Source organism: Herpailurus yagouaroundi, unplaced genomic scaffold, assembly GCF_014898765.1.
Source record: "Herpailurus yagouaroundi ecotype Mexico unplaced genomic scaffold, PumYag 77, whole genome shotgun sequence".
Classification (NCBI taxonomy): domain Eukaryota; kingdom Metazoa; phylum Chordata; class Mammalia; order Carnivora; family Felidae; genus Herpailurus; species Herpailurus yagouaroundi.
Window position 1 is genome coordinate 29,326,870 of NW_024412388.1, and position 24,075 is coordinate 29,350,944.

The 24,075-nt window shown below is 45.4% G+C and overlaps 1 protein-coding gene across 1 annotated transcript in view; it reads right to left on the reverse strand.

Moving 5' to 3' along the window:
* INPP5B (inositol polyphosphate-5-phosphatase B) overlaps positions 1-24,075 on the reverse strand; it is a 49,185-nt gene that overhangs the window by 18,891 nt on the left and 6,219 nt on the right. Inside the window, 5 exon segments of the mRNA XM_040469685.1 lie at positions 1,095-1,262; positions 2,973-3,069; positions 21,186-21,261; positions 21,264-21,397; positions 21,400-21,585. Of these exon segments, the coding sequence (XP_040325619.1) occupies positions 1,095-1,262; positions 2,973-3,069; positions 21,186-21,261; positions 21,264-21,397; positions 21,400-21,585 (661 nt within the window).

The window sequence follows — 24,075 nt, forward strand, 5'->3', positions numbered from 1 at the left end:
GAGGACTATGGACGTGACAGGGGAAAGCATCCTATGCTGACTTTGCCCAGTTTCAGTCTCTTTGGGGTGGAATTCGAAGACAAGAAATGTCACATCTAACTTAGACCAACGACTGTGGCACCAAAGGGTGACTTTGGTGCTTTCATGAAGACTTCAAACAGGACAGGCCTACTCTGAACATTCCTGTTTAGCTTTGAAACACATTAGAGAGCCATAATCCACAAAACGATTCTTCATCCTGTGTATGCTAGGGAACTGGGGGGGGGGGGGTGGTGGGGGAGAAGTACCTTGTTACTTTCAGAAGGAAAGCAACAGCAGTGTTCACAATAAGTGACTCTTTATATACCTGGAAGCAATGTTACCTTGTGTTTATAGTCCCAGTGCACGGATTTAAAAAGATCTAGCAGAATCCTGCAACCCCTACTCATTTCACTTCCAGTAATCTTGTCTAAAAAGATTACCAAACACTAACTTCAATTCACTACCTTCAACTTAAAGGACTTTCTTCAGGGCCACCTGGATGGCTCAGTCAGTTAAGTGTCTGACTTCGGCTCAGGTCATGATCTTGTGCTTTGTGAGTTGGAGCCCTACACGGGGCTCTCTGCTTTCAGTGCAGAGCCTGCTTTGAACCCTCTGTCTCCCTCTCTCTCTCTCTGTCCCTCCCTCGCACACGGGCTCTCTCTCTCTCTCAAAAACAAATAAACATATAAACAAAGAAAGGACTGTCTTCAATGCATATGTGCTTTCGCTCTCTCAAAACTAAATAAATATACACTCGAAGGCCTGGAATGACCAAGAGATACGCAAATTTCCTTCTTCTGGCCCCTATGTCTCTTCAAACATTGCTGTAACTATTTGCAAGGTGTGTCACTTCCGCTCTACCACACCTACCACCATGCCTGGCCAGAAAAGACACAAGAATAAATGCCTACTAGTGAAGAGCGAAAGGAAATGACCATTTCGAAAATGATGGGAGAGACTCCGCAGAAGGATTTGCTTCCAAATCCAGGATACGGGGGGTTGGGGGGAAGTGCTTACGTTCCAGAGAGCTGAGAGATCACCTTGCTTTGAAAACAGTCCACCCAGTAAGCTACCTGAAGTTCTGGATATAGGTATAATCCTCTTCTCTCTGCACCAGATGTGATTTCACTATTGTATCTCGCAGTCCGAACTTCTGAATTGATAAAATATGAGCCTTGTCTGATACTGTGATAGTGGAGGAGCGAACCATGTTAATGATGTCAGACTTGGATTTATTCTGTCTAGAAAAACAAAGAAACAGAAATTTATCATATTCTGATGAGTCTCCCCATGACAAAATACATGAACATAAAGCTAGAAGTTTCCAAAGTTAAATGCATTTACTAAGACAACACTATTTCTATGTGCAATTAAATAAACTTACATGTTGTCAACCATATAGCACATTGGTCCAGAGATTTTCTGATAGAGATCTCAGATCGGGGGGGACCTTGAAGACATACTGATCTAATCCCTTCCTTTTTCAAATAAGAAAAATGAGACCTAGCATCATCAATGGTCCACCCAGTTGGATGGTCGCAGAGTATGGATTAGAACCCAGATTTGACGGTGCTCTTTCTAGACCCTAATGCTTCATGTAAAGAAACTATAAAACTATCCAGATCCTTTGACTTGACAATTCTACTGTATCTCTATTCCACAGGAATAATCAGAAATAAGAGGAGAACAAGAAAATCTGTATTTCATTTTTATTTGTGCAGTTTTAACAGTCATACTAAAAATTATTCAAATGCCAACATTTAAAGTTAAGCGAAATAGAGGCGCCTGGGTGGCTCAGTCGGTTAAGCATCTGACTTCAGCTCAGGTCATGATCTCACAGTTCGTGAGTTCGAGCCCCATGTCAGACTCTAAGCTGTCAGCACAGAGCCCAGAGCCTACTTCGGATTCTGTGTCTCCTCTCTCTGCCCCTCCCCCACTTGCGCGCACGCGCGCGCGCTCTCTCTCTCTCTCTCTCTCAAAAATAAACAAACACCAAAAAAATTTTAAGTTAAGCAAAATTTAAAATTTGATACATTTATCTAACATAATCCTAATAACAGCACAGAAACTTTTGTTGATGATTACTTAATGAATTAAGATATATGAAGCATCCACAACAACTTCTGACACTGAATAAATAGCTACAAGTATCTGGTATTGTATCAAGTACATACTAATTATAAGTGAGCTGAGAATGACAGATCTACCTATCATTTAAAATTCAGGGATTCCAGGAGTACCTGGCTGGCTCAGTCAGTGGAGTGCACCACTCTTGATCTTGGAGTCGTGAGTTCAAGCCCCACGTTGGGTATAGAGATTACTTAAAAAAAAATAAAACTCAAACAAAAATAAATAAAGTTCAGGGATTGTTGGCTACTGCTTCAGTGCATAATTAAAATACTGACCAAAACAAGTTTTTAATCTATCTTGACCAGATGAGATTCCGGCTACAATCAGTAGGGGGCACTGGTGTACAGGTTAAATATAATAGCATGTCAGAAAAAAAGAAGAGAACATAAAAGCGGGAAAAAAAGTATCTTCAGAGTCCGGAAACTCCTAAAAGAATGGGAAGGAGAAATAAAAATGTTTCTAATCTTCTACATTTCTAAGGTAGGGTTATACTGCCACTTTCAAACTCTAGATGGGCTACTTGCTAGGTCTGGATCTTGGGAACATTCTATAAAGTCTCTTCTTCACCTGTTTCTGTAGTTGTAAAACAGAGAAAATAATGGAACCTAAGTCTTAGGCTAAAATAAGATAATCCAGGTAAAAGCACAGTGCAGGGCACACACAGTAAAAGCTCAGGAAGTGTCCAACCCCTTGTTAACCACTTAACCACTGGTTAAGCCAGCCACCCTGGGACAACTTACATCATGCACAATAATGGTCTCAGTTCTATAATGAGGAAAATTGTGGCCCTAAGAGACACAAATGAAGGGAGAGTGCATTACCTTGTGAGCAAGTTGTCTGCTGTATCCTGACCCCAAGAGCTTTGGTCCACAAGCATGCCTTTCCCATCTGACCTTGAATCATCAAAGTCAAAAACACCTAAGGGGAGGGGGAGGGAATGAAAACACACTTACTTATACTTTAATATACAGACCCCCCACTTCTCAAATTGTAGTCTAGGAATCACTGGTTGTCCACATACTTCTTGAAAGCACAGGAAAGGTCTGTGCTGGTGTCTGAGTGAAGCTCCCAGAGCACAGAGGGAGGGAGAAAAAACAAGCATTTCATCCAGAGATCTTTACTTCTGAAAACATAAATATCCCACTGGTCTGACTCCCTTTTCCGAGAGACAAGAGTACATTACAGAAAGAATAAAACTTTGAAATCTGCAGACCTAAGCTCCACCACCAGCTCTACTATTTACTGACCCCTTGACTTTGGGCAAGGCTTCAATCTCTCTTAATGTCAGTGACTTGACCTACCCTGCCCTTCTCACAGGTTTACTGTAGGGATCAAATAGTTGACATGTAAGGACTTTGGAAGCCACACAGCATATTATGAAATATAAGATAGTGATATCACTCCATTTACTCCAAGGGGAACATCAAGGAGGAAAGAGGCAAGGGTCAGAGATCTAACACTGGAAAGGGTCTAAGTGCTCTAGAGAATGGGAAGCACTTGTCATTGTTAACAAATTGCCTCAAAACCAAACAGCAAACCAAGGACTTTCAATAAATAAATACTTTGACACAGTTGTTAAACCAAGATAAACCTGAAAAGGAAAATTAATCTGCCAACAGTTTCTTGGCTCCTTAAAAGCCCAATCGGTGGGAGTGGGATGCCTGTGTGGCCTGTGTCGGTTAAGTGTCAGACTCTTGATCTCAGCTCAGGTGTTGTTCTCAGGGTCGTGAGTTCAAGCCCCAGGCTGGGCTCCACGCTGGGTGTGGAGCCTACTTAGAAAATAAATAAGTAAAAAGCCAAATCTCTTCTCAACAGAAAACAGCAATGGAGAAGCCATGGAAAGATGCTGCTTCAACACACAAGTTACCAGGAGCACTGGAGGGATGAAACATCACGAAAGAATTTTGCCCTGAAGACTATTACTAAACATGGATTTTCAACCATGCATTCACAGGAACCAGAAAAAAACAAACTTCAGAGTCGAAAACACAAACATACACACACACACAATTTGAAACACGAAAATAATTACATTTCAGTACCTCCAATCAATTCCTAAGGCCTTTCAATGTTGCCTCCTAAAGGCCTCTCAAATCAATATATTCCAATGTCACCCTACTAGCTCGATGTTACCAGCATCTCCCTGGAATGACTTCAAAAACCTGATTAATAGTCTCCTGGCCTCCTTTCTCACCCCTCCATCTCTGACCCAAACTCTACACTGTGGCAAGAGGATTTTTTTTTTTTTTAAAGGAAGGCTAATCACATCACTTAAAATCTTTTAAAAGCTTCCCATTGGATAAACCCAACCCTCCCAATATGGCTGCCAAGTCTCCTTCTGGTCTGATTCCTGCCCACCTGTCCACCTGCATCTTTCAGCACAGTCCTCTGGCTCCCTGCCCCCTGGACTGCCACAGTCTAAGTATATTAAAGTTACTGCAGTTATACCATGATCCCATCAGAAACCCACTTCCTTCTTCCTCATTCTGCTTTACACGGCTTACTCCTACCCATCCTGGGGCCAGGGACTGGCAAACTTTTCTGCAAAGGGCAGAGTGTAAATGGCCGAGGATCTGCAGGCTGTACAGTCTCCATCACAACTATTCGACCCTGCTGGCATAAGGTAAAAGGAGCCATAAGCAGGGCTTTGTTCCAATAAAACTTTATTTATAGACATCGAAATCTGAGGATTATATAATTTTTAAGTGTCACAAAAAATTATTCTCTTCTAATTCTTTTCAGACATTTAAAACTATAAAAACTATTCTTAGCTCACAGGCTGTACAAAGCAGGCAGTGAGCTGGATTGGGCCCATGGCCTGTACTTAGCCAAGCCCTGCTATGGACCACATCTCCAAGGTCACTTTTTTTTTTTTTTTTAAACGTTTATTTATTATTGAGAGACAGAGAGAGACAGAGAGTGAGCAGGGGAGGGGCAGAGAGAGAGGGAGCCGAGGTCACTTCTTCTAAGATGCCACCATCTCTGACTCCTAGATAAGGTCAGATGCCCTTCCACTGGTGTTCCCACAGCTCCCCGTATGTCTTTCATTATAGCCTAAATTGCTGTGTATTATAACTGTTTCTCCCCTGGTTAGACTGTGAGCTTACTGGGGACACAACTATGTCTGATTTATTCATCATTGCATCCCCATCATCCAACATACCAGCCAGCGGTTCAATCACTCAACAATTCAAAAGAAAATACTGGGTGAATATGGATCCCTTATGTGTCTTATATAAATACGTAACATCTAAGCTCAAGTCTGTAGTGTTCTTTTGGAATGTTTTGGGTCATCTTCCCATTGTGTTCGGCATACAACAAAAGTAAGAAAGGAAACTACAACAGGTTGTTTCTAGACTTCTATGACCCCATGGTTAGCTAGTTATCTCTGAGACCCAAATCCCCCACTGTATCCTACCTCTCTTGCTTTACTCTCATTAAACTCTAAAGCTTAGACAGCCAAGGTACTTGACTTAGTGAATGGCATACGGGGACACCTATTAGAATGGTTGAAAACCAAAAAGCTGACTCTACCAATTGCTGGCAAGGATGTGGAGCAAGAGGAACTCTCATGCACTGGTTGTGGGAATGGAAAAAGGTACAGCCACTCTGCAAGCAGCTTGGTAGTTTCTTACAAAGCTAAACGTAGCCTCAACCATATGATCCAGCAATCCCACTCCTAGATACTTATGATTTGAAGTTTTATGTCCATATAAAAACCTGCACATAAATGTTTACGGCAGCTTTATTCATACTCATCAAAAGCTGAAAGCAACCAAGATGTCCTTCAATAGGTGACTGGATAAACAAACTATGGTACTCGTATAATGAAATATTATTCGGCAATAAAAAATAAGGGGTCACCAAATCACCAAAAGACATGAATGAGTCTTAAACACATATTGCTAAGTGAAAGAAGCCATTCTGAAAAGGTTACACACTGTAGGATTCCACTTATATCACATCACGGTTAAGGCAAAACTCTAGAGATGGTAAATAGATCAGTGGTCGCCAAGTGTTCAGTGGGTGCATAAGGATTAAGTGAGGGAAGCACAGGGGACTTTTTGGGTCAGTGAAACTATTCTGTAAGAAACTGTGATGATGGATACATGACACTATCTATAGGCTTCAAAACTCCTAGAACTATAGCACAAAGAGTGAACTTTAATGTATGCAAATTTAAAAAATCATTTTGGAGGTCAGGGGATCCTGGAGTAAAATACAGAAAATGACAAAAGTATCTAACTATATTACAAATGTATGAACAGCCTCAATGAAGTGGACAGAAGAAAAAAGTGCTGACCTAAGTAACTTCGGAAATTAGTGGAACCTGTAAGACTAAAGGCAAAATCAACTGTATGCAAGCACTATACTCTAGCTGAAAGGCTGTTTCCCACGGGGATATGGGTTAACAATTGTGAAGTCACTATACCTGGATCCTGGAATTTAACACTTAAGAAGACAGACAGAGGAGGGGTGCCTGGGTGGCTTAGTTGGTTGAGCATCCAACTTTTGATTTTGGCTCAGGTCATGATCTCACAGTTTGTGGGTTTAAGCCCCGCCATGCTGACACTGCAGGGCCTGCTTGGGAATTTCTCTCTCTCTCTCTCTCTCTCTCTCTCTCTCTCTCTCTCTCTCTCTCACAAAATAAATAAATAAACTTAAAAAAGAAGAAAAAAAAGAAAGAAAACGGGTAGTGGATTGCAGGAGTTGGGTGTCTCATTGTAGGGGTAAAGAGGTTCCGATAAACCTGGAAGGGGAAGAGACTAGAATGATCCATGTGGTACTGGATTAGAGCTGGAGATATCAGCATGAGTTCATGTTTACCTAACATAGATCCATATGGTTACATGCAGAAATACAGAGGCACACACGTGTAAGTATACACACATACATTTCCTTGCTCCGTCAGCTAAGAGGGCCTAGAAGCAAGGACCCACCAGTAGCAAGGACCACTCTTTAATACCCAGATCCTGGTTTCTAATACCATTTATTCGCCAGTAAAAGGAACCAAGGCTCCTTGAGATATGGTTATCTTAGGTCTGGGGTAGGAAATATACAAGATGGAGCATTTTGTAGTGCCAGAAAACAAGAAAGCACTCAAAACACAAAACAAAACAAAACAAAACAGGGGCACTTGGGTGGCTCAGTGAGTTAAGCGTCTGACTTCGGCACAGGTCATGATCTCACAGTTCATGGGTTCGAGCCCCACGTCAGCTCTCTGTCCGTGGGGAGCCTGATTTGTAACCTCTGTCTCTCTCCTTCTCTCCCTCTCTCTCTCTCTCTCTCAAAAAAATAAATAAATAAATAAACATTTAAAAAAATAAATTAAATTAAATTAAAACACCCACAATGAGGGGAGTATGTCAAATGAACACAGGAGCCAACTGAAAGAGCTCCAATGGTCACAGCTGGAACAATGTGAGCAACAATACTGGATTATAATTCAAAGTATAAAAGAAACAGCCATCAGTCCATAGCACTACAAATAACTGAATAAAAAAATAAGTGGAGAGGAAAAGACAAATCTGCTCTGAAGAATTTCAAATACTGTAGGTGAACACTCTACCTTCAAGGAGGTAGAGCATGACTCCCCACGGCTCCCCCTGAAACTGCTGTGTTAAGGTTACTGATACGCTTCATTCATGTCGCCAAATCCAGTGGTCAGTTCCCCGGTTTTCAGCTAAGCTCACTTCAACCTCTCTTCGGCAGCACTTGATAGAAACCACTCCTCCACACCCCCCCCCCACTTTACTTTCTGAAGGCTCCTCTTTTCTCCATGCACCCCACCCCCACCCCCAGGAATGAATCCAGGCTAGGTCCTGGCATGACCACTTCTCCAGCTACACTCTTTCCCAGCTAGGTGATCTCAGTTTCAGAGTCTTATTTTTTATTTGAAGGTTATTTATTATTTATTTTGAGAGAGAGAGAGAGAGGGAGAGAGAGAGAGGCAGAGAGGGAGGGAAGGAGAGAATCCCAAGCAGGCTCCACACTGACAGTGCAGAGCCTGATGTGGGAACCCACAAGCCATGAAATCATGAGCCGAAGTCGGACACTTAATGGACTGAGCCACCCAGGTGCCTCTCAGTCTCAGTTTTAAAAACCACCTACATGCTGACCACTCCCAAATTTCCATGCTCCAACCTAGATCTTTCAGCAGAGCTCTAGCTCCTTACCTAACCTGGCCTTCACACCTCTCTGGCCTCATCCACCGTGCTCTACGTCACCCGGTCTGCTCTGGCTCCATTTCCTTTTCTGCTGTTCCTAGAACATGTCAGGCTCATTCCCAACTCAGGGACTTTGATCTTGCTGGTCCCTCTGCCTGGAATGCTTTTCCTTCAGATCTCCACATTACTCACTCCATTTCATTCCGGCCCCTGCTCAGACATCAGGAGGCTGACGCTCTCTCTACCACCCTACCACCCACATCACTCTATCCCCTTTCTCCAGAACTTCCTCTGTTCACAGCACCCTTCCTGTCGCAGTGATTTTTTTCAAAGAGCCTCTAGGCCAAAAGAAATACCTAACAGAGCTGTTCAAGTAGTTAGGGCCAAATAAATTACTAAATATTTAAGGCCTAACAACTTAAGTAGCAGTTTGAAAACGAATACACATAAATAGAAGGAAAAAATACTATTTGTTTCATTTTAAATAACCACAATTACCTACTAACGAGATGTGTGTGCCTATTGGGTAGTACAACCTCTCAAACTTTGGAATCCGATTGGACACCACATACAACGTGCCACACTGATTTTTGCATGGTAATTTTTTTTTAAGTGTATTTATTTTAAGAGAGAGAGAGAGAGAATAGGGGAGGGGCAGAGAGAGAGAATCCCAAGCAGACTCTGCACTGACAGTGCAGAGCCCAACTCACTCATGAACCATGAAATCATGACCTGAACTGAAGCTGGATGGTCAACTGGCCCCTGTATTTTTTGTTTTTTAGTTTACTACTTTTGAGAGAGGGCACACGCACAGAGAGAAAGGAAGAGAGAGAATCCCAAGCAGGCTCCATGCTGTCAGCCCAGAGCCTGGTGTGGGGCTTGAACTCGTAAGCCTGAGCCGAAATTGAGAGTCGGTCACTTAACCACCTGAGCCCCCCAGGCCCCTACTTGCTTTTGATGACAGCAACCACCAAAAACCCAGCTTCACCTTCCTTTTTTTAAAAAAAAAAAATATTTTTTTAACGTTTTATTTTATTTTTGGGACAGAGAGAGACAGAGCATGAACGGGGGAGGGGCAGAGAGAGAGGGAGACACAGAATCGGAAGCAGGCTCCAGGCTCTGAGCCATCAGCCCAGAGCCTGACGCGGGGCTCGAACTCACGGACCGCGAGATCGTGACCTGAGCCGAAGTCGGACGCTTAACCAACTGAGCCACCCAGGCGCCCCATCACCTTCCTTTTGATACAATGTCCTCAGAAGGAATGCGGCACCATCTAATGTTGAAACTGTAAACTACCTGGAGCTAGAACAGACCTCAAGTATCTATGTGCTGACTTTCGAACTTTTACAAGTCCCACAGTGTCCCTGTGAATTCACCACAGAGCCCCAGATACCTCAGCACACAGTCTGGGAACCACAATCTTGTGAAATTTTTCCCTTTAGTACTAATACCACTTGACATTATATCTTGTGAGTATTCATCAGTTTATCAGAAACTATCCCCACTAAAACGTAAGCTCTGCAAGGCAGGGGCTTTGTCTTTATGCGATTTCCTGGGGACCTGGAACAGCACCCGCAGCAGAGTGGGTACTCGATGTGTTAAATGCATGCAAGTATCCGGAAACTTAAGCTGAAGCCTAGCTGTACCATTATCTTCCTGTGTGACAAGTTCCCTCTTCTCTTTGGGTCTTAGTTTCTTCACTTATAAAGCAGGCACTTCAGTATAAATATCTTTATACTTTACAATGAGCAAAGGCAAATTAAGGAATATGGGTTAGAGCTCTGCTTCTGCATGTCAGTGCTAAGGACTCAGGATCTTGTTTTGGGGCTTCCTAGTAAAGGCTTTGTAAGTTCCTAGGAAGGGCCAGACTGGAAGAACATCTCCTGGGGACAGGTGGTTCGTCCCTATGGATTCAGCTTCTGCCCATGAGTGGGCAGTGTACTGGAAAATCGCCCTGCAGGCCTACATCACCATATCTGCTGCAGGAACCAGCCCAGCGACGACCAGAACATCTTCATTCTTCACTCTATGTGTGGAAAGTTTAAGGCGTGACCTAGGGGATTTCCAGCCACAGAACAGTCTTCTCGGGATCTCTTCTCCCCTGGATCTAGCACGGCGGCTGGCTATCAGCAGCTCTTTACCAAATTTACCATCACCCAGCCCCCTGGCTCCTTCTCAACCACAGCTTCCTGTTTCTTCCTCCTCTTCTGCTTCCCTACTCCTACTCTGCCCTTTTTCCAACCTCAGACCTCCAATCCTTTGTCACCCAATCTAACAGATGACATCTGGGTTTTTCCTTTCTTCCCATGTTCATTCCCTAAGTCCTATAAATCCTCTCTCCTAAATATTTTTATACCTGACCCTCTTCCCTATCCCTACTGTCATGCCCGAGATTAGGCCCTTACAATTTCTGGAAAGCACATTCAATGATTTCCCTGCCTCCATCACCACCCCCCCTCCAGTCCATTCTGCCACCATCTAGAAGAAAACATAAATCTGAGGTCATTGCTGTGCCTTAACTCCCATAATAACTTCTTTTTCTTTTTTAAGTTTATTTATTTGGAGAGAGAGAGCGTGCATGCGTGAGCTGGAAAGAAGAGAGAGAGAGGGAGAGAGAGAATCCCAAGCAGTTACTTGGGGCTCAAACCCACGAACTGTGAGATCATGATCTGAGCTAAAATCAAAAGTCTCATGCTCAACCAACTGAGCCACTAAGGCGCCCCTCCCACACTAATTTCTATCAACTATCGAATCAACCCCAAACCTATGAGTATTACACACAAGGACCTTTGTAATTCACCCAGACCCCCTTTCCAGCCCCATCTCCCACCGCCCCCATCCAGTCACACCAAAACGATTTCTCTCTTTATTATTATTTTTATTATTTTTAATGTTTATTTATTTCTGAAGAGAGAGAGAAACAGAGCGCAAGAAGGGGAGGGGGAGAGAGAGAGACACACACACAGAATCTGAAGCAGGCTCCAGGCTCTGAGCTGTCAGCACAGAGCCTGATGTGGGGCTCGAATTCACCAACCCTGAGATCGTGACCTGAGCCGAAGTCGAACACTTAACTGACTGAGCCATGCAGGTGCCCCACGATTTCTCTTTAGATGCTGTCTCCTCACCCCACCCCTGATCCTAACCAGTCCTCAATCCCACCTTCGTGTGGTAGACATCATCCTTTCAGACTCTGCTCAGTGTTCACCCCCTTCAAAAGGTCTTCTACTGGTCCTCTCCTTGTATTTTCATACAGCTAGTGCTTGCCTCAATCAAGGCATTTATCATAATAGAACCGCCACTGTGTTCACCTCTTTTTGTCTTACTTCTTTAGCTAGACCACAAGCTCCTTGGGAGCAGGGGCTGATGTTTTTTCCTCTGTGGACCTGGGCTTACCACAATTTATGGAACATATTAGGCAGTGAGCAAACACACAGTGAACAAAGAGCCACAAGGCAGAGATCAAGCTCACTGTCATTTCTGGGTGCTTACTTGATGACCACCTTTCACACCTACAATTGAAACCGTTTCCCTGTAAGAGGCTACCTAGTAAGTAGGTCAACCATGGTAACAGCTTGGTCTGGATGTATAGAACTGCTGAAGTGTTTTGCTTTTCTTGCAAATCCTGTGCATTGCACTGTATAGTTTATAGGACCAAAACCCTTCTCCCATGCCTGGCTAAACAGACAACACTGCCCCTGGAGGCTCCTTCCTTAGCTCAAGCAGCAGTAGTGCCTAACACGGATCCACCATTCTGATCTCGAACACTTGTACACTTGGGGCCAAGCGTACTTTGGAATTCAGAATTTGGGGGGATCTTAAAAAGCTAATATGTGACCTATGCTGTATATAATACAACACCCCCCAGCAGAGTCTGAGGCAACACTGAGGAATCAAACACTTTGATATTTCCACAGTGCGACGTAGGAGTAGTAAAGTGTGGGGGGATAAATAAAGCCTATAAATAGTCTCATGTCAGTTCAAGCGAGTCTTGCTGCCAAAGTGGGCTTGGGCCAAACTTACAGAATTTTTTTTTTAGTCTTTGGAGCTTTTAGGACTTCAGAACTGCTAATAAGGGATTGAAGACGGTAGTTAAGAGCATGGCCTGCTGTTATCTACACACATCAAAAAGGACTAGAGTGTGTGTCTATGTCCATCTATAACACAAGCTTATAAATATATCGATAAATTTTACAGACACATACGTACACATACGTATCCGGGAAGGGTAGAAACCAAAATGTCAACAGAAATCATTTCTCAACGGTAGGACCTCTTTTGCTTTTTGCTTATAGGCACTTTCGAAAGCAGCTACGATGTGTATTTTATTGTATGCACATTTATCATGGGTTTTGAAATCAAAGACCCAGGTTCCAATTTTGACCCTGCCATTCATTAGCCATTTGACCTTGGGCAAGTTACCCAATTTCTCTAGCTTTGGCCTCTTCCGCCGATCAGAGACAACGGTGTATTTGCTGTACGCGACTGTTGTCTTCTCTCCCTGTGGCTAACTGGAGGCTCTCCCTCACTTCAAGGCCAAAAGGTGCTCTAAAAGCCAAACCGGACCTGTTGAAGGCCCAGAGCTACAAAACAAAGACAAGAGGCAAGGTCTTGATGCCAACATCTTGTAGCCAGGCCTATCACTGACCTGGGGTTGGGGCTTTTTCTAAAACAGGACATCACACAAGGAAAAAAATAAAATCCAAACCCAAATACAAGTACCCTACTTCTTTGGAGACCTGTACGAGAGCAGCAGCATTCTTTATTTTCTTTTCCCCCCCCAGGAACATTATTTCTTAATTCAGTGGGTCTTTCTGTATCCTCCTGTTGCTCTGTTTCCCCCTGCAGGTCCCCTGGCTATTTGCAGATGCTCCCATGTCCAGACCAGTGCTGTCCAAGAGAACTTTCTGTGATGACTGAAAGGTTCTACAGCTTTGCTGCCACTGGCCACATTGAGACACCTGAAATGTTTCTAGAGTGAACGGGAAACTGGATTTTGTATTTTATTCACCTAAGTTAAATGTTAATAGCCACATGCGGCTACCACAGTGGACAAATGCAGACCTAGGTCACACTCCTTCTCTTCAAGAATCATCGGCCACCACAGTTCGCTCCAAATGGAGCTGTCCAGCTCTGCCAGAACTTAATCCTGCCACCGCCTACTGTCTGCATTTCCACAAGGAAGTTCTGTGCACGGCGGGGCCCAGGTAAAGGTGCGGTTTGACCTGGGCCCTCTCCCTGAGCTCCCCCTTTGTCATCTGTACCAGCCCTGTCCCTGCCAGCCTACTCTGCAACCCTGCCATCCACCCACACCTCTCGTCCCAGGGCCCCAAGAGCTGGTCAGTCACCAATGTCTTTGTTCCCAAGGATGCCTTTCTTCAGGCCATCCTCTCCTCACTTGTCACTGCAAGAGTCTCTCTTATCACCGCAAGAGCCTCCCACTACAGGACCTTCCCACTTCTCACTACCCAACTTGGTCTCTGGATGTGGCCAGACTGAACTCTGATTTTAGTTAGGTCTCCCTGCTCTTAAGCTTTCAGCACTGCACCGATGCCTGGAGGTTAAGATACAGACTGGTTGAACTGGCAGATGAGGCCCTTTGCAAACTGGCTCTCCTCAGTCACCTAAAAGCAGCCAGATCTAAATAGACAGGTTCGCCCTGCGTGCCACCCTCACCCCTGGCTCCAAGGGAAGCCCCTCCTACTTGCTGGCCACCTCTCCTGCAAAGCCCAGCCTCCACTCCTACGAGCTCCTTCCTCTTCTTCCTGATGCCCCACTACCATCACCACACTATCCAAGGTAGTCATCCCTCTGACTTCTGAAGGCCTTTCTTGTCCGTATAACTGGTGTGGCACTTTTAAGAGAAATTAGTGTTTTTGGAAATAAGCGTTAGGCTTTGGAATGAAACAGACCTGGCTCTTTTACTGGCTCTGTCCACGACCTCATATGAAACCTCAAGCAAATTACTGCATCTGTGTCCTCATTTGTAAAATGTAGATAATACCACCAAACTTAGAACCCAAAAGAATAACCAAACGAAATCTACATGGGTCAAGAGCCTAGCACAATGCCTGGTGCACAGCAGATGGGCAGGAACTGTTAGTTCTTTCCCCTCTACACTTTTTCCCCCCAGCTCTGCCACTCTTAACCCCCCACTGCTCTGATAGTGAACACTACCATTTATCAAGTTACCTTCTAATCGCATTAGACGTTAAAACCCAGATCTGCTTGACTCCACAGTCACCCCCTTTGCAAGCACGAGCACAGGATCTTCAAGGAAACTATCAACTCATAGAGGTAAGTAGCAAATGAATAAAAGGGTTGAGTCTGCTTGGATAACAAAGCAAAAGTACCACCATGGTGTCCACAGGGTGTGCGGGTGTGTGGCTGCCATTGCTGGGTGGAGATCATGTCCTGCCCTTGCTGAGTATCTACTAGACAGGTCTAGGAGGAGATGTCCCTTCCTATCTTCTCAGTCAGTCACTGGCCTTTGCATTCCAAATCCAGCACACCAGAAGAACCTGCAAAACCATGCGAGTAAAATCCCTGATGTTTCAAATTGGCAGGAGTGAGTGAGTTGGTTCAACGCTTACCAGTGACACAGAGGGGGCCACGCCAAGGGCTCTCTCAGTCTGAAACAGGGAGACACATACCAGCAAGAGGTACTTCAATTCACAGGAAGATAAACAGATCCAGATAAACAGATCCAACTACCCAGAATCCAAATCAGGCTGTGTTAATGACAATGATAGTAGTATTATCATGAATAATATTAATAGCAAATTCTAAAGGCTTACTACATGCCAGGCATGATTTCAAACACTTTACATATGTTTAATCTTCAAAACTGTTCCATCGGATGAAGTAAGTGCTATTATTATCTGCACTTTGCAGACCAGAAGTTAACTAATTTGCCCCAGAACACACAGATAGTAAATGGCACAGCCAGGATTCAAACCCAAGGAATCTGGGTCAAGAGTTTGTGTTCTTTTTTCTTTCTTTTAAAAAAAATTTTTTTACATGTATTTATTTTTGAGAGACAGAGAGGGACAGAACACAAGTGGAGGAAGGACGGAGAGAGAATGAGACACAGAATCCGAAGCAGGCTCCAGGCTTCAAGCTGTCAGCACAGAGCCTGACATGGGGCTCGAACTCACAAACCATGAGATCATGACCTGAGCTGAAGTCAGACGCTCATCTGACTGAGCCACCCAGGCTCCCCAAGAGTTTGGGTTCTCAACCAATAAACAATAGCAAGATATCAACTATCAGAAAAACATGAGGTTCAGAAAGTATTTCTGGCAGAAGAAATAATTTCAGTACAAAGACAGCATTATGGCATCCTCAGAAAATAGTAGTAATAAGTAGTATAAACAAGTACAAAGAAAAAGTTTTGTTTGAGAAGGATTAGGGGACACGGAAGTAGAGTACAGGGATTAGGGCTCAAGCATTAGATTCAAACAGACAATTTGAGTTCTGTTCTCAACTCTGTCACTGACCAGTGAGTGATCACAGGCATGTTACCTACCCTATCTGAGCCTCTATCTCTCCATCTGAGAAATGGACATCCTCTTACAGAACTTTTGTGGCATAGTGTGAGCCCCACAGACCCACAGTAAGTGCTTAATAAATGGTAACTGCTAATAATAATAATAGTTTGATAGCAATACATTTTTTTAAATTTTTTTTAATGTTTATTTATTTTTGAGACAATGCGAGAGACAGAGTGCAAGCAGCGGAGGGACAGACAGAGGGAGACACAGAATCTGAAGCAGGCTCCAGGCTCCAAGCTGTCAGCCCAGAGCCCGACACGGGGCTCAAACTCATGAACCGTGAGATCGTGACCTGAACCGAAGTCGGACGCTTAACCGACTCAGCCACTCAGGCGCCTCGATAGCAATACATTTTTATAAACAAATTTTTATTTTAAAAATTTGTTCAGGGTTCATGAGTTTGAGCCCCGTGTCAGGCTCTGGGCTGACAGCTTGGAGCCTGGAACCTGCTTCAGATTCAGTGTCTCCCTCTCTCTTGGCCTCCCTCTCTCTCTCTCTCTCTCAAAAATAAACATTAAAAAAAAAATGTTCAAAAAAAAAGATTTTTTAGGAATAAATACATACTAGTAATAAATGGCCAAAGTGTAAGATTTTGAACCCCATGTAGAGTTTGGATTTTACTCTATGATGAGGGGGAACCAGGGGTGCCTGGCTGGCTCAGTTGATAGAGCTTGTGACTCTTGATCCCGGGGCAGTGAGTTCAAGCCCCACAGTGGACGTGCAGTCTATTTTTTAAAAAAGGGAGAGCGGGGAGCTACGTATAGTCCACAGTGTGGGGAAACTCTGAAGAGAAGTCCGGAACACAGGGCACCCGGCATTACAAACAACGGTCAGCCTGGCCAGCACCCCAGATAGTTGTTACTTTGTTAAAAGTCAAATAACCATGCTTCTTAGTTTTCTCTCTGTTTCTTTAGACATCTCTAAAAACACATCCTGTGCCCTGCGGACCCATAAGCCCTGGACTCAAACTCTACCTGCACCCTGTGCAAATCCAACTTAGGTTGGCAAGGACTAAATATGACCGGTTTAGCTTTCAAGGAGGAAGACTCCAGTGTGCCCAGTTCACAGCAACAGACTGTAGTCGTGACAAGTTATTGGACAGATTACTTGACTCTTTCCCTCCAGGCTCTCCCTCCACTGGACCTTCTGGTCTGTGGTCCGGTGATAAAGCTGAAAAGAGAAGTGGGTAAGAGCAAACCAGGAAGAGAGGGGAGAGAAGTTCAGAGCACACTCAAAGAGGAAGGGGGCAGGAGCTTTTCAAGTGACTAAGCACTTGAGGCGATGAACTGCGCGGGTCTCTATAGCTCAAAAACTACAGACATTTTTTGAGCATCTGGTGATGTGCAAGGCACTCAGGCTAGCATGTGGGGAGGAGAGAGGATGCAAAATGCTAACAACAGCAAGTTCAAGCTTGTAAAAATGTAGCTGAATGAGCAGTCAACAAAGATGAAAACGCACAGGGTTTTATCCAGAAATTACAAGCAGTCAAGTTCGAAGGAAGAGGAAATGAAGGGGAGTTGGGGCAGATAAGACTAGATAAGATAAGAGGGGGCTGAAGCCAGGCTGTGCAGGACTTGAACTGTCATGCAAAAGAATCTGAACTTTATCCTGTGGGCAACAGAGAGTGGCACAACATTCAAGTTCACATACAAAATAGGGCATGATAAAAGTTAGAGGCTAGGGAGATCCCGAGGGAAAAGCAGCCTTAAGGTTGGGAAGACTTGGAAGGAGACCACTGGGTTCATTCAAATAAGACGATACTTACGTGAACTATGGGGATTAAAAAATAACGTGGTTATTAGAAGAGGAGAGGGAAGAGTCCAGGATGACAGAGATTTTAAGAGACTGCATTCACGGAAAAGAAATTGGAGGGAGAGAGAGCAGTAAGAAGATAATGACTAGTTATCTGGAAGAATCTGGCCTAGGATAGGCCCTGCCGAGGGCAGCCAGTCTCTAAGCTCTGGAAAGTGGGCATTTGCAATTCCTGCGTGTGTTTCCCAAACAAAAGCATCTCTAAATAACTTAGAGGTGACCTTCTTGGAGGCAAACATTCATTCTCATTGCATAGATGGAAGAGAGGAAAGTCAAGAGACATGTCTAATATTGTACCAAGGTGCAAGAAGGAACATAAATAAATAAATAAATAAGTAAGTAAAAATTAGACACACACTTTTTTCAAATCCTCACCATTCATTTTTGCTAGTTTCAGTTTGCATATGCATGAGGGGTGGTAAAGCCTACAAATTTGTTACAGTATATTTTAAGCAGCAAAGAAAACATGCAAGTCAGCTGGCTTCTATGTTCCAACCCTGTCTTCCCTCTAATAAATATTGATGCCTCTCTTCCTGAACCTTCAGTCCCTGAGGATTTTTCTGTGCAAAGCTCCACTTCTAAATGAATGCTTGTGGGTCACCTGGCTTGCTCAAGACTCCCCCTGTAGAATTCCAACACAAACTGTTTTCTGAGGGAAGGAAAAGTCGTCTGGGGATTCTCCTGTTCTAGAAACAAACAGGAGGCTAAATGGGACAAACAGGGAAAATGGAGAAGGGAACAACAAAAGGAGGAAGAAAAAAGGAGCACAGTTCTCTTTTGTTTAAACAAAGTGATCCAAACTCATTTGCTTAGGGGCCTTCAGAGCTTAGGGGCCCACAAAGGCAGAGAGAATGGGCAACGTTCCTACCTGCAGGATAAATATCTAGGAGAATTCCTCTTCGCTGCTAAAAGGATAGGTTGGTCACACAGATTTTACTTCTTGAAAGAGAGAGAGAGAGAGAGAAAGAGAGAGAGAGAGAGATGGACCAACCCAGGGGCTATTTTTCCCACATTCTCTCTGGCTTCTACCCTAGTAATCTAGGTTACCCTTTATGCTGCCTTGAGATATAAATAGCATTCATTTCCTTTCTCAGGCCAGACAGATTCTAATGCTGTTTTCTGGGTCCAGGGGCAAAAATACTCATGGCGCATCTCATTCTAAATCTGAGTTTTTACAAAGCTGCCTCACTTTGAATCAGCCATGGAATAAGAAAACCACTTCAAAAGACCAACATTTGAGTGTTATTACCACTTTGTTAAATTAGCCCAGAAGAGCACCCGATGGGACTTCTGAGTAGTTCTTTCCCTTTCTAGCACATGTCTCAGAATCTTCCAGAACACAGCTCCAGGTCTTTGCCCAATCTCTACCAAACTTGGCCTGACACCCCCAAATTCAGCAGAGACAAATCAAAGGATGGACATTTGGGAGAGAAGCATCAAAGTGAGCTCTTTCCTTTCTCTACCAAAACAAAGGCGAGATGTGAAGACCAGATTCCCCTGGCCGCCAAATTACCTCCGCCTTTGAGGTACTCTTATCCCTTTGGCTCACCCTATAAGGACCACTGCCCTGCTGGGCTAACCCTACACTCTCTTACCTCAATGTATGGACTGCCAGCGCCTTGAGGGAGCCTTGTTTCTCCTAAAGTACATCACAAATAGCATTTTTAAGCAGCCTTTCGCCTCAGGTTGGTTCCTCAGGTTATCCGGACGTGGGTATTTTGATCATACGCGTATAGAAAGAACCAAATCCACTACCTGTTTCCCTTGGCGCCTGGACTATCCAGAACGTCAGAGGAGGCCCCAAAAGTTTCTCCTACCTGTTGTAGAAGATGTGACTCTCCTCTGAGGCCAGAGCAACTTTGGAAGCAGAGATGAGAGGCAGAACTGGGGGCCGGGTACCATCTCTTCCCAGTTTTAACATGATTCATTTGGCAATTTTAATTAGCTTAAATTGAATTTAAATGAACTTAATTTATAAATGAGTAATCTATAAATTAAACTTAAATTATAACTTAGCACTTTAGTGTAACCCCACTTACCGTAGGTTATTATGATGGGGCCAAATCATTTTAGACTAAAAATAAAACCAAAACCCTGACGACAATTCCCCACCAGCATGTGACTAGGTTTTGTTTTTTGAAAGCAAAAGAAAGATTGTGAGATCCCTGCGCGTTTATCACCCAGGGGCAGATAACTGGCTTCAGAGCTGTCCCGCCTTCTCACAGAAGACCTTTCTCTCCACGTAGGGAATGAAGCACTCCAGCAACCTGGCCCTGGCATGCTGGCTGAGAAAACACAACCCGCCTCTTTCTGCTGCCGCTGGGCCTGATCTTCATGGTAAGCTCTCACCTGTCCCAGCACCACAGCCCAGGATGTCATGGGAACTGAAGCAACAGCTGTCTCAAGATCAAGTCCTTCAAGTGAGCTGAGATAAGCCCCAGAAAGATGCAAACTATCAGCACCATCAGGCGCTTCAAACGCCTCTTGTGGCAGCTGCAATGAAGGAAAAGCATAAGCACTGAGGAAGTCTTTCGCTCACCCAATTTCCTCTCGTTTTACAAACTTTGTGCAACGTGCTATCCGCACCCCACCCCCGACGCCCCAGCCCCTCATAGTTTCCAAGCCTTATAAGAGCAAGCGGAGTGCTGGCCCACACTTACACAGCCACTTGACAGACTCTTCATCTCTCGCAGATGGTTGAGAAAGGAGGCACGAATGGGTACCAGTGGTCATGCCAAAGCTCTCACGTAACTGGAGCCGCATGGGCGCACCCAGGGGAAAAACATACCAGGGAGCCCGTGCAGAAAATCAAGGGGCTGTTCAGAAAATACAGGTCTGCAGGTCCTCCCAAAGCACCAGACTGATGCAAACTTCAGCCCTGGGCCTCTTGCTTTCCAAAAGACAACCTCCTGTTCAACAATTGGCTTTTTGTGCTGCACAACACTACCTACACTAAGGGCTGGGTGGAAAAAATCTAGTCCCTTTCACCTGTAACCTCATCCTGGCCTCCAGTCCCACAGTGAACAGGGCTCTCTTGGACCCCGGATCTGTGCACAGCCCCATCACACGGGCCAAAGACTGACAAGAGAGCCAGGCAGCCCAATACACACACCATTCCTCGCCCAAAGGAAGGCTCGGTCAGTCATGGCGAGCGCACCCCCAACACAGGCCAACCTCGGAAGGTCAGGATGGAGAAACTGAGGCTCAGAGAGAGGCAGCGACTGGCTCCAGGGCACACAGCGAGTCGGGAACGGCGCTCTACTACAACCTCAGCCTCCAGATTCCGGGGTACCACACAGCCGTCCGCCTGCCCTCACCACGCCGGCTAAGAATAACATCCCCTCGGAACTTCAGCCCCAGCGTTCCCGCCCCCGAAGGGCCAGGACCTTGGTCATTGCCCCGCGCGTCCACCAGCCAAACCTCAGACCCTGCCCACCCGCGGGCCGGGCCCGCCGCCGCCCCCGACCCAGAGGCCCAACCCAGGTTCCCCCAGCCCGCCAAAGACCTGCAGAGTCGCACTCCCGAGAGCCGGAGGCGGCGGACATTTCCCAGCCAGTTTCTTCAAGCTCTTCATCACGCCGCTCGCGCCGCCCCGCCCGCGCTGCCCGCTCCGCCCCCAGAAGGGCCCGCCCCCGCGTGCCACCTCCACCAATCGAAGGCCGATACTCTCCATAGCCCCACCCCCCCTCCCAAACAGTAATGAGACCGCCCCCGCAGCCGCACTTCCTCCAATCTCCACCGCCCCTTTCGAGACGGATACCTGCCTCCGCCAATTCCGGCGCATGGCGGCCGGGGCCCCGGGGCAGAGTTCCAACCGAGCGGCGTGGGCGGATCGGGCTCCAGCCGGGTGCACCTGTATACAGACAGCCACAGGAATTCAGGATCGGGGGTCGCCGGGTCGAAACCTGTGGCAGGGAAAAGGAGGGAATGCTGAGCCACGGGCTTGAAGAGCCAGTTCCACCTCTGCACGACTGTAGGCCGGTGAGCAAATCGCTCAGCCTTTCCGGAGAGTCTCCAAGCCAGTTTCCCGGAGCACTGGGTGCATCTGGGATTCAAATGCAATAATAAATGTGGAAAAAGAAAAAAGTGCCCTTCCAAGCTAGACCCGCTCTACTCCCCGTGCTAACTATGTGCTAAGGTGTGTGCTTCATATGTGTATTACTTCTTAATCCTCACAACTAAGTGTAGGAAGTGAGGAACTATTATCCCATGGCAGCTGTGCTCAGAGACCGTAAGTCTTAGGTCGCAGAGTGAGAGGCACAGTGGGAACTCAAATAGCTGTCAGTACTAGGGAGTGGGTTGGGTGCTTTAATTGCCCGTAATCTCCGTCAGCAATTTGTAAGCTACTCCTAGTAAAAACACACTCTAGGTAAAAGTAGTGTGTTTGCTATGAGATATGCCTTCAAGACAGGTCCTCTCAAGACAAGACCTCTGGTTCCCCTTTAACAGATTGCCACCTCTTCCTGGAAATTCTTGAGTGCTTCTGCCTCTCACTCAAACCCACTTCTGTCTGGGCCCCGAATGCTTTTGGTCTCCTATGCTATCTTGCCTGCTCTTCTTGTAAAACTGCATGAACCTGACCGAACCTAATTGGATTTGCAGGGACATCGTAAATGAAGAAACTTGGGTTCCAGGCCCCAGTATGGCACCGGCAGAAATAGCTTTTAAGTTCTTTTCAGTATTTGCTTAGTGTTAATCCATATTGGGCCTCATCTAATCCTCATAAATCTCTTGGAGTAGTAGGTAAGGCAGGTTCATATCATTGTACAAATGACAAACCCAAGACCTAAAGAAATAAAATACACTGTTCACATTCACAACTAGGAAGTGGAAGAGCTGGGATCTGAACTGAAATCTCTGGACCCCGGGGGCATGGGTTAGAGCCTGGGGTTCCAAACCTCGTCCCATCAATTCAATTGAGGAATGACCTTGGGTAAGTTACTTACCTTCTCTATGTCAGTTTATTCATCTATAAACAGCATATCTACTCTTTAGTATTGCTCAAGGGACAGAACAGGAGAATATAGTTGGTGTGCATGGTCCAGATGTCTAGAAAAATGTCTGGCACATAGTAGGTGCTCAGTTAGTGTTCTCTAATTCTTTTCTCTAATTGTGGTCTCTTGACCAAGGCACTTCTACTCCCTGGCCTTTTATGCTGCACGTTATCCACCAGGGACCGGGTGGAGAAAACCTAGTTCCTCTCACCTTTCACCTCAACCCTCATCCTGGACTCCAGTCCCTTTATCTGTAAAAGGCAAGGGTTGGGCTGGTAGGCACCCAAGGCTTCACCAGTGAGAGTCCCCTTCTTACCCAGGCCCCTCCCTGAGGGAGTCCACGTCATGATGACTACTCAGGGAACTTGATTCAGTGCAGTGTCCCTGCTGGCTATCCCAGGTGTGGTCTCCAGAAGGCAGAGCAGGTAAAGGGACTGATAGACAGATACGGAAGCCTAAAAGAGCAAAGTCATCCTTGACTCCTCTCTCTCTCTCCAGACTCACAGCCAGGCACCAAGCTCTGTTCTTCATTTCAACACATATCCATGAAGTGCCTCCTGCGTGCCAGGCACTGTTCGAACCACTGGGGTAAAGTTATGAACACAACCCAAACTCACTGCCCATGTGGTACCTGCATTCTCTTCAGTTCGATCTCCAGTGTACCCTCTCCTCTCCATCCCTAGCCCAAGCCTCAGTTTTTATGCCGGAACCCCTGCAATGCACTCCCGGTGAGCTCCCTGCTCTAGTCTCTCCCCTTTGGAACCAGTTGCCAGAGGAACTTTTCCTTCATGCAAATCCTACCTTGTCATTCCTAGGTTTAAAACTCTTATAGCTCCCCACAAGCTGTAGGGCAAAGTCCAAGGTCTTTGTTGGTTGTTTAAAACCCTTCTTGAGCTGTCTCTGCTGGCCTCGGCTGGCTCAGCTCTCTCCACACCCTCCTATCTCCAAGTTCAATCCCATTCAACAACCTGCTCTTCCTTCTGACAGCCATCTCCCCCTTGTTGCCTGCCTGGGAAAAACCTTGTTCATCTTTCAGGTCTTGGCTTACATATCACCTCCTCCATGAAGCCTTTCTTCACTGAGCCGTTTCTATGGGATAGGAAACACTTTTGTAAAAGATTCTGCATCAAAACACAAGAGCAAGGGGCGCCTGGGTGGTTCAGTCAGTTGAGCATCCAACTCTTGATTTCGGTTCAGGTTGAGATCTCACGGTTTGTGGGTTCAAGCCCCATATCAGGCTTCATGCTGGTAGTGTGGAGCCTGCTTGGGATTCTCTTTCTCCTTCTCCCTCTCTCTCCCCCTCCCTTCTCTAAAAATAAATAAATAAACTTAAAAAATGTTTTCATAGCATTAAACACACACACACACACACACACACACACACACACACACACACACACA